The 16,971-nt window shown below is 38.2% G+C and overlaps 1 protein-coding gene across 3 annotated transcripts in view; it reads left to right on the forward strand.

Moving 5' to 3' along the window:
* EML2 (EMAP like 2) overlaps window positions 1-16,971 on the forward strand; it is a 1,798,491-nt gene that overhangs the window by 611,120 nt on the left and 1,170,400 nt on the right. For all 3 annotated transcript variants that reach the window (XM_044085260.1, XM_044085417.1, XM_044085337.1), the window contains exon 3: window positions 9,257-9,389. In XM_044085260.1, the coding sequence (XP_043941195.1) occupies window positions 9,257-9,389 (133 nt within the window). The remainder of the gene's footprint in view (window positions 1-9,256; window positions 9,390-16,971) is intronic.

The following is a 16,971-nucleotide window of genomic DNA, read 5'->3' on the forward strand; positions in this document are numbered from 1 at the left end:
TGGTAAATAATACTGAAAGAACTTTTTTTCTAAGCACAAAGTAATTCATTTTAACCATCATGTGATCTTCCTAGCTGAAGTTGTTAGTAAGCTATAAGAAAGTGTTCCACATTTTGCCCATTTGGTCTCCTGTGGCACTGGTTGCAAATAGTGTGCTGTATAAATGGTGTAAGTGAACATATAACTGGTTCTGTTTCATCACTGCTTCCGTAGTATGACAGTTACTAGAGTCATATACCATTGGCCACCTCACAACCACCTTTATATATCCTTCTAATTATGAGATTGAATTATAGTGGCACTCTGTGACACTATGAAATCTTAGCATCCTTAGAGAAAACAACATTTTGACCACACAATGGTTATATACTGCTAACATACCTGTAGTATGTCATATTTGGAGTGTGCATTCTTCTGTGTTGCATGACATAGTTATTATACATTGTGTAACCACATATGTCAGATGCTGGAGTCCAGCTGTGAGAATGTCTTCCACCATCATATTGTGTATTTCATTCTGCAAAGACATATATAATGTGTAGCTGTACAGTGTTGTTATGCACTTCAAACACCTTTTAGCATAAAGATCCAGCTAATAAACCATGGTGATGTTATTCATTTAACTGAGCTAATAAACCATGGTGATGTCATCCATTTAACTGTGCTTATAAACCATGGTGATGTCATCCATTTAACTGAGCTAATAAACCATGGTGATGTCATCCATTTAACTGAGCTAATAAACCATGGTGCTGTCATCCATTTAACTGAGCTAATAAACCATGGTAATGTCATCCATTTAACTGAGCTAATAAACCATGGTGATGTCATCCATTTAACTGAGCTAATAAACCATGGTAATGTCGTCCATTTAACTGAGCTAATAAACCATGGTGATGTCATCCATTTAACTGAGCTAATACACCATGGTGATGTCATCCATTTAACTGTGCACTGTCCCAGTTGTACCTCAACATGTTTGTGGGGTGCTTGCAATTCAGGCAATGATGTCTATCTTTTTATCTTGTGTAGTTATTTGAAATCCATCCATTAATGCTCAGACTATGTTGTGTCAGTGTTACTGTGTCTGTGCATGTCACTAACACTGTTGTCAAGCACATTAGCTTTGTACATATATAGATGTTGATCCCTCTTACTAAAAGCTATGACAGTTTGTCACATTGCAATATTTTTATTCAGGGTAATGATGACATTTGCTTTTATGTTCCTTACATGACACATGAAGGAAGTGTTATCCTCTGGCATGAGGGAATGAGACAATATACTGCCTGTTACTGACATACTACAGCAATTACAGATACACATACCCTTTGCAGAAATAACCTGGTATAATACCCTCAGATAACCACATATCTCGCAGTTGTACTGACATTTCTACCATGGTGCATTCATCCTGTAAAATATGTTTTGTCTGCTGTCAAATGCTCCTGTGTTCAACATCTGCATTTGTTGCCTACTAGGATTGTTGCGCCTTATACTGTAATATATGCATGACATGTACCACTGTTATAATTTGTCCATTTACATTGTGAGAATCCCCCATAATCCTTTCCTCTCAGAGATTGTTTTCCATACATATGATGTACTAAGTTAGCATGAGTGGATTATCATACTAGTTGTAAGTCTTTGACTGTGACTCTTGTGGTTCAGCCATATGTCATTGGTTGGTAGAGTTACATCACTTGCTGTTCTATGAATGTGCTGATGTTACATAAACACCATTGCACCTAGTTATTCATATCCATGTTTATGTTGGACAACAGCATATCATCACAGGTTGTGATTGCATGGCATTGAAATTGAAATTATAGCATGCCTACAGAGATACACTGTGTTTCAATTCTTGCACAGCGTGTGTACTACATAATGGAAACAGCTTCCTTATGAAAGAATCTGTCATTCGGTATTGCTCAGTGTTTTCTGGACAGTAACATGTGTAGCTCCTTTCTGCCATTCAGACTAAACCTGATTGTTCATATTATATCCATACCTCCTGTGTTAACACACACATTCAATTTGGCTATTTGTGAGAGCTTCCATTGTTATCTGACATGGCACATACTTTCAGTGCAGGGGTCTGGAGAGAGTGAGTTTGAATCGGGTTACATCTGTCTGTCAGACAGCAGTGACTTGTACGCACTCCTATAGGCAGGTTTTTCATAACAGGTAGGTCATCAGTATACCTTATCTGGTATGATAGTGATGCACTCCCTTCGAGGGTGTTCTTCCTTATGTGACCGGCATGTATATATCTGTGGTGCCCGTGATTTTCATGTATCTGTTTTCAAGTGTGTTCTAAAGGGACATGATAGAAATGTTTCTTAGGTCATTCCTTGCTCATATGCATTACCTATTCATGACAATTATGTTCTGTATTGCATGTCTTCCACCAGAGAAGTGTTTAATACTGGAGTTGTATCCATTACAATATATAGCTTAATGTACATGTGTGATTCCATAAATGTTTCTTACTGTATGGCATGCAGCAAGACCATCAGAAACTGTGATTGGTCTCTGTTACAACATTTTATATTGTGTTACTGCTGTTTAATTGCTGTTATTTCACCATACCCTGTAATTCCATGTGAGCATGCTCAGTATTAGTATGTCAGACATGTTTGCAAATCAGCAATAGCAAAACTGGACTCCTGACATGTCATCTACTTAGTCTTGTCATTGGTCACTTACGTATGTAGTTTGTTATTAGATTGTCATGTATCATTTACATAACCATACAGCATTTGCTTGTCTATTATTTGGTCATATGTAATAAACCCCTTTCTACTGGTGCCACTGTCATTTTATTGCAAAAACATTCCATTTCTGTATTACCTGACATTACAGCTGTAAGGTCCTTTTGTTGTTGTGTATCCATGGTGAGACGGATAATACAGCAGTGATATCAGCTTCATATTTCCTTCCCTGTATATATCCTTATATGCAATAACTACATTCTATATATTCATCACATAATATATCTTCCATCCCTGCTAGCTGCTAGCTCAAGTCAGAATTTAATTAACATGTATATTACATTTTCATTTCTGTTTCACTGCAGCTTTATGTCCATTTCACATCCTTTATCAACATGTCCATTATTGTTTATGTTAGTGACTGTGGGATCAGCATTTACATTAATTACCATTGCATCAATATTGCCAGATTTATGTCATACATGCTTCTTATGCACTTTCATCCCATTTGTCTACAGGATATGAGTACACTTTAAACATTCCTCCAGTATGAAATTACCAGATCATTAAAACTATTCTGTATTTTTCCCTGTAGTTGCCTTAAGTGTGTCTAAACTACAGCTGTGCTCGTATCTTAGCATTGCCTATATGTGATCTGTTTTGTTTACATTGTGTGCTGGTGCTTGAAAGCACTTTTCCATGACCGTAAACACTATTGCCACAGAAAGGTGTTTGTGACTGTGTAGGTACAATGAGCAGTGTAGATATTTGATTAGCACTACTTCTTATCATGCTAAAACATAAATCGTGTAGGCTTAGTGAGAAGCCTACATGATTGTTAATGAATTCCATGGATTATGTTACAGTTAATATAAATATAGTCATGCTGAGGATTTTAATTGTCATTTTAGGAAATATATGAAAAATGAATTAGGGATGTTTACACTTAAAAAAAAAAGTACTTCAAATGAGGAAATTAATTTTGGGGCCTAGATTGGGATGTACATACACTTGGCTACTGAAACAAATTATTTTCTTTATTCTGAAACAATGTTTTTACATCAGTTTAAGAAACTGTTCACTACCTCTTCTGATCATTTTGCTTTGTTTTTTTGAGACGGGAGGGCATCCAGATAAAATTATTATGTGCTGAAGATATAAAAAATGAAATTGTTTTTTATCTTATATGGATAAGTGGAAATTTGTCTATGCAAATCTGTAGGAGCAACATCGTACCAAGGTCCAGTTTTATGCATCCTAGTCACAATGGTAGCTTATGTTCAAGATGAAATGTAAAAAATGAATATTTATCTTTTGAGAGAAGGCTGTGGCAAGTAATTAAATTGGATTATCAATTTGTGCTAATTCAGTATTTATCTGTTTTACTTAATAAGAATGTTCATGATGTAGCCTTTTGGGAGAAACAAGTTTGGACCTTGAATGCAAATCATATGCAACACCTGCTGTACAGACAGAAATATGTTGTTAAAGGCAGAAAAGAATAAGTACCACCTTTTATGTGAACTAATGGCATGTGATGGTTGTTACATGAAGGGTAGAATGACAGCTGATCATAAATTGGTGACAGACTTACACCAGATGTTGGATACTGTGAGTGAGTATATAGGGAAAATGTATGCTTTATACAGTGCGAGTCACAAAACTTGGAAAGTTAGAAGAACACTTAGTAAGGATGAACATTTAGTGTTGGATAGTAAAATATCCATGGCTGAACTTCATAAAACTTTGGAGCAAGCCTCTGGAGATACTTCTCCAGGTCTTGATGAGCTAGCCTATGATTTTTTAAACACATGACTAAGGTTCATTACAAATAACGAGCTGCTGGAATATGGTACACGTGATGCTGCAATCTGTGACGGCATTATGAAATTTATTCACAAGAAAGGCTATAGAGAAGAGATTGTTTCATAAACTTTTGTGTATGATTTTAGTAAGGTTGTTCCAAACATTTATAATTCTGGTTTATATGGTGTTAGAGGGAACACTATTAGTGCAATATTATGCTTGGTGAAGAAATTAATTGATAATATAGGACAGACCAATTTTGATGCAGTAATGGCTGCATGCGATATTAATAGGTCCTTTGTTTCCATTTCACACGGTAGTGTATAGGATAGTTTGCATAGTTACAGTAGGAGTTCTAAAATAATTCAGTCATTACAAAGTATATAGACTTGTGCTTGGGACAAGGGTTATGATAAATGCTTAGATCGATAAGAAGGTTAAGATGGAAAGGGCAGTAAAGCAAGGTTGCCTTTTAAGCATTTTTTTAATTTAGTTTAGTCATGAATGCAGAGATAGAAGAATGCAGTAGGCCTTGCCAACAAGCAGTTTGGTCTTTTTGTCCAGATATTATTAAACCACTCTGTTTATTATATGATGATGATATGACATGGATATTGTCTGTCTTTATTATATGCTGATCATATGGATATTGTAGTGTCTTCTGTGGAACATTTATTGATGGTTTTACAAACTTATTAAGTACTCTATTACTAGGAGCAGGCTTAAGTCTGAGTACACAGAACAACCATGGTTATGGCACAGTATTACATTTCATAGTATATTCTTTTCTTCTGACGAAGTCATCTTACTAGGAATTTCTTTTTGTAATTGTTCAGTATTTTTCCAACAATGGAATGATTTGTTGGATAGAGTCAAAAGACTGACAAATAAGTGAAAAGTTTTTCCCAAGACGTTTGAGAAAAAAAAGTTTATATGATGCATACTTATGTTCTTGGACTATTAAGATACATTGATACTGTTTATCCTTTTCCCAAGGTATAAAAAATCCAGAATGTTGCGTATATTATTTAATTTCCCTTTAATTTCATATGGGTGGCCAACTTGAATCCTATTAAAAGAGGTATCTTGTACAGGAAGAAGGAATATGGAGGGTTAGGGATGCAGAACCCCATTGTGTATCTCACCTCATTATGTTTGTATACGTTTTTAGAAAGTTTTACAGAACATGGATGCATTTTTTGTGTGTGGGAGTGAGGTGGGGGTGGGGGACTTTCCAAAAGTTTAAATTTTGGGATGTATGGGAAAGTTGGGTTGCTAGGAAAAGCAAGTTGTCAGTAGCTACTTATATTTTATAAGAGTATGTACAAAAAATATTGACTTGGAAACTTTTTCCTTATTATTCTTTAGGATCTAGAAAAATATGAAAGGATTTAGCTAATGAATATAAGCTATACATTAGAAACAGACAGAACAGGATAAAGGAGATGTTTGATGGTCTGGAATTTATGTGACATTTGATGTTAGGTAAATTACCTGTAAAGAATCAAAAGAAGTATTAAGTTAAATTGCAACATTTATGTCACGTGATACAGAACAGATGTTAGAGAATGCTTTATAGGACTGTGACAAAGTTATTTTGGTAACAAATTAATCGCAACTATGCTATCAGTCAGATATGTGACTTATCAATGTGTACTTTGTTGTATAGCTGTTTCACTCAGCTTACCAAGCATTTAATTTAGAAATATGACAAGATTATAACTGGGTCTTTATTATGGATTTTGTGGATAACCCAGTATGATAAATTACTATGTAATACATTTTAGAACTGTGCATTGATGCTGAAAAGGTTAAGAAAATGTCTGTGACAGATAGAGTGGGGGAATTATCATTAAGTTTTTTATTTAGTATTATTCTGTTATAAGTATTTGGATGTTTGTATCTGTTTGTTATACATATTTACATAGCTGTTATATATAGAATTTTATGTTTAGAATGTTCTTGATTTGTAAAAATAAAGTACCCATACACTTTTTGGTAGGTGCCATGGGATCTTTTACATCCGCCTGAGCTACCACCAACTCAGGCAGATGGGACCTCAGTTTACTGTCTCATCCAAAAGACCCCCTCCCATGCTGCACTGCAGTGTCAGTAATCAATCTACCTGGTATGAGTATAGAAAACATACAGCCTTCTGCACCAAAGGTAAATGTGCTACCTGTTGCTTCACTGACACTGTATCCAAACCACCACCAAGTAGATTACTCTAGCACACGATGAATGCAGTTATTGTTTTCTCTAAATATAACCCAGCTATAATATTTTTGTTTGCCAGCTATTGCTGAAACTGTCACTTTTCAAAAGGTGGAGGCCAAAAGTAATCTAGTTAACTTGGCTATAAAAAATAACAAATTAAGAAACTGGCAAGCAATGAATCACATAGCCAGTAGTTCAAAATACTGTTGCTGTAAGCACTTGTAATTCATAGAATTCCAGAAGTGGCTACCTCTATCCAGAATCCATCAGACTAGTCACTGAGGACAGCTCCATTCCCCTACCCTGCATCTTTAACCTCTTCCTCTCACTGTCTCATAAGAGAGAGTACCAAGTATGTGGAAAGAGGCCATGACTGCCATTTTACCTAAAATTATGATAGGAACTGCATCTACCCAGTACATGCCTTGCTGTTGCCTTGCTAGAAAATGTCAATTTCCTCATTACCTTGGAATGTATAAATACCTGTGACTTATTAGCATACAGACAACAGGTTTTTTATCTTGTTACAAGACTATAATATTACTGTGGCTGCTTTTGTATCAAGTTTATGAAATTATGCACAAAGAGGAAACGACTTGAATGTATATGTTTTCTTGGTTATCCAAATTATAGGAAGACCCACACTAGAGTTGCCCTTTCTTTCTTTTTCTGTTACAATTAGCTCCAGTGTCCACAAGGTTCAGTTCTCATACCATTTCTATATGGTTTGTTCATGAACGTTTTTAGCTCAACCTTTCTTTGCTAATTTTTATACCATGTATCAATGAGCTTGCAATCTGAAAGGTCTTAAAGTCATTAAAAGTTATACAGTAAGAAAGTAAGTAAAAAATATTAAATACTAGATACAGTAAGAAAGTAAGCTAGGTTTTCTGTTCCTGACTAGATAGCTAGAGGAAAAAGCAGCTAGCCGTAAAAAAATGTACTACTTGGCAAAACTGGAAGAACTTACAAAGTTCCCTCAAACTTGGTAATGCAGTGAAAGATCATTGTGCCTCGGATACCTTGGGGCTTGCTTAGACCACATGATAGCTAACCATGAGGTCTCACATTAGTGGACTACTAAAAAAATCCATAACCAACTATATCTGTGCTGGAAACTGTCAGCTACCCGTGCTCTAAGGCAAGAAGAGCAGGCATAATTCCTTAGCTCATATGTGGATTCTCCCTGGTCTCCATTGCATCCCAGGATTATGCACTGACCCTACAGTGTGCAGTAACATCTCTAGGTTTATGTTTCAGTGCACACAGAGAAACATCAATGCAATGATCCTGATGTGCTACTCCAATTACTTACCTTCACAATCTCGTGACCTCCGGCCATTCATGGCTTTTTAAGCTTCATTTAACATCGACTTTCTCCATTTAAATAAATGTTTCAGACCACTGTTTGTCAATTAACACTGCTGATAGTGTCCTTCTTGTGCACAAATAATTCAGGAATAAATTATGTCACTATTATTTATTTTGCTTGCAGTAACAGTGGGGTTAGAATTCAACACACAGCAAAAAAAATAAATACTAAATTCCATTGCACATAAGATCATAAACCCTGCCTATAGATGATTTGTTCATGTCTGCTAATGACAGACTACATGACACCCCATCACAGATAAAAATGGGAAGAAGGGACTGATGATGATGTTGATGATTAGATTTACGCTTCTAGTTGTTGTTTTGATGCTTTTGTAGTATTCTGCACTCAGCAGCATAAACTGTTTTTACCTATGGCTTGGGTACTGATTGGAAAGGACCATGAGAAATCAGCCCAATAATCTATCTAATAAAATTTACATACAATAAATATGTATATCAGACAGCTGTTACACTATCTGGTACATCCTTCATCTGTTGTTGTTGTTGACTAAGCAATACTATGTAATTGACTCATTTATGACTTCTAAACTTCACGCAATGATTTGGATCAGTTAGTCCATGTTACAGGCAATAAAATAATATGTTTATTTTGTATTGCTGCATGGGTTAAGAGACTGAACAGGTTTAATTTATCAGAAATAATTCATACCTTAAAAGTATATAAACAGTATAAACTGGTTTATTTTCTCATTTGTTGGGCCTTTACTTTGTGGTTATAAATTTTACAATAGTGCTAGTGTCACACCTAATATTTATAGATGCATATATAAATATATATGTGTATATATATATATATATATATATATATATATATATATATATATATATATATATATATATATATATATATATATATATATATATATATATATATATAGAGACAGATAAAGACAGAGAGAGAGAGAGAGAGAGAGAGACTGAAGTTGGTTGCATTTTTGCATTGAATGTCAGTTTAATCACAGAGCTAGCCTTGTAAATTAATACAAGGCAGAAGTACATTTTATGAAATGCTTTATACTGATTTTTATATTACTTTTATGAATATATAAAATGTAATGGCATGCAAAATATGGGCAAGTATGACACCATACATCTTATTTATATAATTACATTTTTATACATAGCACGTCAGATTCTACAAGCTTTACCATCGAAACCAAATATCAGCAATGGCATTTTACCACAGAAAAGAGGGGGAGGCTTGTCAACTTCACCATCATCACCCAAAAAAGAACATCCAGTGAGTTGTGGAAAAAGGTAAGCTTTGTCTCAGTTGTTCCACGGTATCTCCAGATGATTTAACCACATAATGCATGGAAACAGAGGCCAGATGTGAGTTCTTCTTTTCTAAGGGATCTGCTATGCTCCGATTATTTCTTTTCTATCACTAAGCAGTTTTGTGGTTGGATTACTACAGGATAACTTGCAGGCTCTTCAGAAAGGTGTGCCATTCATATGTGTCTCATACATTTTAAATTGCCGTGCTATATATTAATACATACACAAATACATTTTATTTATGTGTAAACATATGCATTCAGAGAGAGAAATGAGTAAATACACTTGGAAAAAAAGAAAATACAATGTGAATAGAGGGAAGTAACGTGTAAACTGAAAAGGGTCAGAATTTTCAAGCAGCAAAAATTACAACAGACGTCACACGTGATTTATCACCTGCAGTACTTTCAGTCCTGACAACCTGACTGTATCATCCTCCTACTGATAGGAATGGGGCGTGTGTCAGACATCTGTCACAGTTTAACTAAATGGAATACACTGCCACAATTAGAAAGTCAGACGTAAAACTCAGATTAAACATACATGTTTGGAGCAAGTTCCTTACATAAATCCATGTGGTAAATAGTTGGAAGCAGACATGTACATGATTTGCTATAGTCACTGATTCGTTGATGCTGAAAATACATTTAAGCAGTACACGTTTACTGGACTTCATACTGGCATCAATATATAAGGACTTCTTCACTTCTGAAAATAACCCTCACAATTTTTTGCATTTTGATTCAATGCACAGTAGTAATACAATATACTCCATAGCTAGGGCAAGGCAAAGGGGTGGCTACTCTGGATGCAAGCTGAAAGGGGCACAATCAACTGCTACAAATGGTTGTGGATTGCCATTCCAGCAGTGTTTTCTGAAGCTGGGCTGATGAGGTGCTGTGTGGTGATTTAACTGTACAAAGCTGCTCGCTGTCTGTGTGGGGATTTAACCGTAGAAAGTTTGTTACCTGTGCGGTGATTTAACTGTAAAAAGCAGTTCACCGATGTGTCGTGATTTAACTGTAGAAAGCTACTTGTTGCTTGTTGCTTTTTTCAGCAGAAGAGTCTTTTTTTATAGTCTTCTGCAATGACAAGACTTTTTTTGTACCTCAGCTTTGAATTGAGGGTGGGGCACCAGTTGGAAAATCTGTTACTGATGGCTTAGCTATCGTCCTTTACAATTTCTCATAACCAAATTTCATTCTTCACAATGTCTAAATCAATTTGTTGCGGCTTATTTGTAACAATCCTTTTACAGCATTGCAATCCTCTGTGACTGAAGCCTATCTGCTTTTTTTCTTTTTTTAATCTAACCTGTAGTGCTTCTTATTCATTTCATCCTCTGGGATAATGCTGAAACCTGAAAATTATTTAAAAATAGCATTAAATGAAATTTGTGGAAAACCTTTGAACAATTTCTAGCCTAACAGAGAAAATGAGCTGTCCCGGATCTTGTTTGCACTTTGTGATGTTTTGTATTTCTCAGAATTGAGTCTCAGGTTAACCATTATATTCTCCATTCCATTAAAATGATATAGCATGTTGTCATCTTCTTGTACAACACAATGATATTTTGTGAAATAGCATATCATCGCACCATAAGAACCACAATATACACAGTCTGAGAAAGGAATTACTAACATCAAGGACAGCAAGAAAATACTTATGTCTGTAGCACACAGCCGAGTAAGGCTCAACAGGTGAGGGAAGTCATGCACTAAACAAAGTTTAGTAAAATAAAAAAGTAACTAAATAAATAATTGGAGACCTTTCTCTGGCACCATGCTTGCTATAGTCTTGTACTTACAGTACAGTAAAAAGATAAATTATATGCAATCTCTGTATCAAACAGAATTGCATTTAAAATAATACATAAAAAGAGAATGCACCTGCAGCCATTCTCAATCCAGCAACCGCAGATCCCTACAGCAACATTGAGCTCCTCTCTAATATAGCAAGTGACTGTTCCCGTTATGTACTTTAACCTTAGTGACACTCACTCTAAATGCTGCAGCTGTAGAAACCTTCTTGCATTTGTCAGTGTTCTTCTTTTTATCCTTTTCAGAGTCAGAAATTTGGAAGTATGTTGTACTCTGCACAATCAAAAGCCTGATCGAAGTTAAATGCTTCAATCTAAAATGAAGAAGCCCCAAGACAGGCCTAACTATGCTACCTCTCACAAAGTTTAAATTGGGGCTGGGTAGAACTGGAAATGTCAGTGGTCTGTGTAGACACTGTTCTTGCATATATTTCATCCTATGTTTAAAAAAGTCATTTTGCAGCAACACATGTTCAGACTTAATGCAGCATGGGCCTGAATCCTCATTTTGATTATATGACTACTGGGTGTGGGACATATGGTACTGAAACCCATATTTTAAAAGTTATATACCTGCCTGTCCATCTGTGAAAGACTGTTATCCACTTCCATGCCAACCTGTGCATGTAGGGTAAACTTGAAAAGCTAACAATGTACAGATATGTATATAACCATTGTTAATTTCTCCTTATGGCATTATACAAAGGAAGCTATGGAAAGCAAGCTTTACTTTCTAAAGAAAATATGTACATGGTGAGAGAAGCAGGTTCACCGGCATGACCATTGCCATGGTAACAGTTATCAGAATGAAAGCTTCAGAAGTAAAGCACCAGACACAGCACACTGTAGCCTCAGGTATGTCGGCACAAATGCTGAGTGGAGACATAAGCTGAAAGTGTCACAGTGGTACCGCTATAGCAGTGTGTACAACAGTGGTGGTTAACAGTCAGGTAGAATTCTGATAAAAGAGCTTGATAATAGAAAAAAGATGTCAAAAGGACTGTGTAAGGTAGGGTGCGTCTTTCATTTTCGGATAAAGTATTTGATGTAGAAAAAGTAAGCAAATTCAATTCTGGAAAAAGAATGTTCCACAATGATTTTTCATATGCATTTCTCTATTTTTAACAAATGAAATAGTCTGCATAATGTGGACTTTGTTTGACTGAGAGTTCACTTAGCCCATTCAATTTTTCATTAGTCATCTATACTGCTATTATTACATTACTGCGTCATATCAAGCCAACATGTTGTCAGGAATAATACACAAATGAAAGGATTTCTTGTTTTTAAAAAATTATTTCAGCTCCATTACAGAAGTACAATCCAGTAGTGACTGGCATAAAAAGTATGAGGACAAAAGCTTCAATCACTTTACCAGATCATTTAACAGTGAAACATGATTAACATTTTGAAAGCTAGGTTCTAGTGTATCAGATTATTTCAACAACACATTTGGTTAGTCCTATTTTAATTTTTTAAGGGCCGGATTCATGATGGCTTGCAAGGAGTCTAAGAGTAGAGTAAGACTCCATGCAGCCATCATGTCCGACGAGCGATCCAGGGGCGTGTAAGAGAGCTCCTAAAACGGCTCTTACACGGACAGGGTTGGGGCATGCAAATCACCTCAATTGTAGGCAAAAGGCATGCAAATGAGGTAGATTTGCAATTCAGGAAACCTGAACCTGTCTGAGTAAGAGCAGTGTTATTTGCAGAAATGTACTCAGTTGACAACTGAGTACCGTTCTGCAAATAGCAAAACGGAGCCGTGACAGCTCCAAATAAAGGTTGCATCCAGTGCAGGAAGCATGCCAACGGCCAAATATACGGCCATTGGAAATGTTCCCTGATGCAAAATTAAAATAATTTTTTTTTTTCGGAGATTACCGATGTATAAACGTAGCGCAGCGCCTCGCAAATGGGCTGCGCTCTAAAACCCAGAATACTACAAATTAAAACCCACAAATGTGGATTTTATTGAAAGTGGTAATATACAATGCAAGGGAATGGCAGGCTGAAGACAACATGGCCACCGAGTAGAGGTTGCTAAGGGGGGAAGCTCAGTCTAAGACATGTAACCAAGCATTAGTAGGCAATCCTATGTAAATGAGTGTTAGGATAGTGAATTGCTAGTTTACATAGCAAATGAGCACAGTCAGTGGAGTGTAGGAGTAGGATATGCGGAGTAACAGAGTAGAAGATAGGTGACATCATGAGGGGGTATGTATGAAAGACGTGAAGCTCATTGGAGCAGAGTGGCATGTGTCTGCTGTCATTTACACATCATGGAAAGAGGTGTGTCAACAGGTAGGCTAGGCAAAGGCAAGAAATGGAAGGTGTATGCCGTGGATAACACCAAAGATTCTTGCTGAGCGTGCATGTGCGCGTGTGCATGCCTGTAAACCCGAGTAAGACAGAGTGCATGTGTGTAAGCGTGAGTGCGTGCGTTTAAGCCGGAGTAAGCATGTATAAGGTTGTTTAAAGAGTTGTAAGCGTGTTTGCGCTGGTGTGCATGTGTTTTAACCTGAATAAGCAGGTTTTAGTCCATGTAAGCATGTGTGCACGCATGTTAGCTGCTGTGCGCGTGTTTGTGCTTGTGTGCACGGTGCTCCCCCCCTGCAGAAACAGAAAGGAAAAAGGAAGCACAACAAATAGTAGGAAGCTACCAGGGAGTACTAGCAGAGCTAGCAGGTGAAAACAATCAGAATCAGGCAATTATACAGGCAGTACACTAGCCCAGCCCAGCCTAGCACTTAAAACTCTGCCAGCAACAGTCCATTATGTTTCTCACAACAGACACTGCAGTAAGCTAATAGACGTGAAAACTGAAAAAGCTTTACTGAGACAAAGAAATGTTAGGGGCTGCCATTGCTGTTATAAGGAGACATATGCAACATGCTGAGGGTGGTGACAATGGAAATGCTGCTGGACAACCCACAGTGAGGAGACGGAGAAGAGTGTACAGGCCCAGGGTAACCTACCAGGGGCTACATGAGCTGGAGATAGTGGAGCGCTATAGAGTGGACAGAGACCTCCTGCAGCAAATTGTTGAGCTGTGCAGGCCACATCTCACACACAGAACCAACAGAGGGGAACCCATCCCAGTGGAAACCAAGGTATGTGTTGGCCTAAGAATACTAGCAACAGGTACCTTCCAGAGAACTGGTGGAATGATATAAATGGTGATATGATGGGGATATCACAGGCATCAGCATCCAGGGTACTACACCAGTTTCTGGATGCCATGTCAGCACATTTCAGTGATCATGTGTATTTTCCCAATTCCCATGAGGTATTGGCCAGCAATATGCGTCTCTTCCAGCAAATAGCAGAATACCCTGAGGTAGTGGGTGCAATAGACTGCACGCACATATGCATCAAAGCACCAGCCGGCGAGCGGGGTAGGGTCTACTTCAACCGCAAGGGCTTCCCCTCCATCAACTGCCAGGTCGTGTGTGATGCCCAGGGCATAATACTGAATGTGTGTGTAGGCTGCGCTGGAAGCTACCATGATTCCCATATCTGGCATCTGACGCAGCTGTACCAGACATTCACCAATGGGGACATCCCACATGGTCACCTAGTGTAGGATGCTGGCTATGCACTGGAGCCGTGGCTGATGACACCCATCAGAAATGCACACACAGCTGAACAGGAACTCCATAATGAGGCACACCCACAAACACGTAATGTAATAGAGCATGTGTTTGGGCTGCTCAAGTCATGGTTCCGGTGCCTGGACACATCTGGTGGAGTCTTGCAGTACTCACCAACTACATGTACCAAAATTGTCATGGTATGTGCTATGCTACATAATATGATCCTGCGAAAACAGCTGCAGCAGGACCAGCATAGGCCTGGGCCAAACAGCCCCCCACCATTGCCAAGGCCATCACAGGCAGAGCGTGACTCAGAGGAGGAAAACCTGAGCCTGCCCCAGTAGGCAGAAGGAGGCGTGCCCAGTATGCTTTGGCCTTGGCAAAGAGGCAACGCATAGCACATACACTGGCTCAGTAGGAACTCTGGAAATTATACCTCTCTCTGACTCGCACATAAAGTAAAAGGGATGCCTAAGTTGACACTATCTGCCTCCAAACATGTGCAGGGAGTGTAGTATGTGCATCTGACATAGGCAGCCCTGCAGCACCACCTAAGGCATGAATGCCATGTGTTAAGCAATATAAAGCAGTGCTAAACAGCAATTACCACCATGTAGTATATGCAAACAAAATCGCACACACCAACTAGCACAACTGTGGTCAATGTTCAGTAATATTGGGCAATGTCCAGCAATGTTGGTGAATATTGCGCAATGTCAGACAAGCCTGGTCTAAGCAAGGCATAGCTGAACAAAAGCCAACATGCTCATATTTGCTTAACAGGCCCTTAAGCAGTCTGGTCTGCTCAGTATGAAAATATAAAGCAGTGATGGGCCTCGAACCCAGGATACTGTGCACTATAGCCAAAGTACTGAACCACTAAACCATGACAGTATTGCAGTGGTCCACCTGTATGACGAAATGTTGATAAGTCTATGCAAAGTATTCCATGGAAACCCTGCAGGCACAACATAATCCTTGTTGAGTTATGACACAAAGGTGAGTCCTGCAGTGAAAACAGAACCTGAATTCCAACACACACAGTATAAATGTTAATATTGGTCATGTTCGCACACATCAGCAAATGTAGTTGACCTCAGCTAGCAACATACTGAAGGGTCACACTGGGCATGCTCACACACTTGAATAAATGAGACAAATGTCAGGCAACAAATCATGGAATGTCAGAACTGGGCATGCTCACACACTTAGGCCATGTCTGAGTACAGCAGTGGGCCACGCATATCTGGCAGTTGCATGTGTTAACCCAAGAACCTGTCACTATACAGCAATCCGCCCTGTGCACACAATTATATGACAACAGACACATCTATAATATAGTGGAACCCTGTCATAATCAAATATGTTCTGCAGATACTGAAGTTCTTCATGGAAACTGGTAAAGCAAAGATGATAAAGACCTGCAAACAGTATCAGCAATAAACATTGTGCATCTTGAACATTAGCATAGGTTCAAAGGTCGATACTAGGCTATCTGCCCTAGGGCATGTACAAGCCTAGCCAGAGTGTGTTTGGCATTCGCAACCCTGTCAGATTACTACACTGTGTGTGTGAATTGTGGGTCACACAAGATAGCCCATGTATGTTTATGCTAGTGTGCCTCTGTCTAGCAGGGACACAGAAGATATCCCAGTGGTAAATATACAATCACCCATACAGTCGTCAAGATGTCTCCAGTAGGTGGTCAGTGGGTGGCTCTGCTATGTGAAACTGGGATTACATTCTGTAGTGAGTGGAGCCTCTGGGATAAGAATCTGTCCCTCCACAATGTCCTATTAACATCTGTGCTGAGGTATATGTCCCTGCAGTGTGTAGCTCCAAGGGAGTTGGATATCCTGAGGTGGATCATGTCCAGTAATTCTGGTTTGGGTATAGCTGTAAACAACAGGCACACATCATATCTGAGTAGGTGGTAAGCGACTGAGTAGAGCTGGAGTTACTGCATGTGAACTATGCAGGGCATCTGTGTGAGTCTCTAGATCTGCTTGGTGAGGACTGTCCGTGGCCAGTACAGTTGCTGCAGGTGTCAGGTAAGATACACCCCAAATGTGGCATTGTAACCAAGCATGGATGTGATGAGTATAGGGGCACAATGACCTCACTCGATCTAGATGTGAAACCATAT

This window comes from Protopterus annectens, chromosome 1.part0 (assembly GCF_019279795.1).
Source record: "Protopterus annectens isolate FY-2018-M chromosome 1.part0, PAN1.0, whole genome shotgun sequence".
In the NCBI taxonomy this organism is placed as follows: Eukaryota; Metazoa; Chordata; order Ceratodontiformes; family Protopteridae; genus Protopterus; species Protopterus annectens.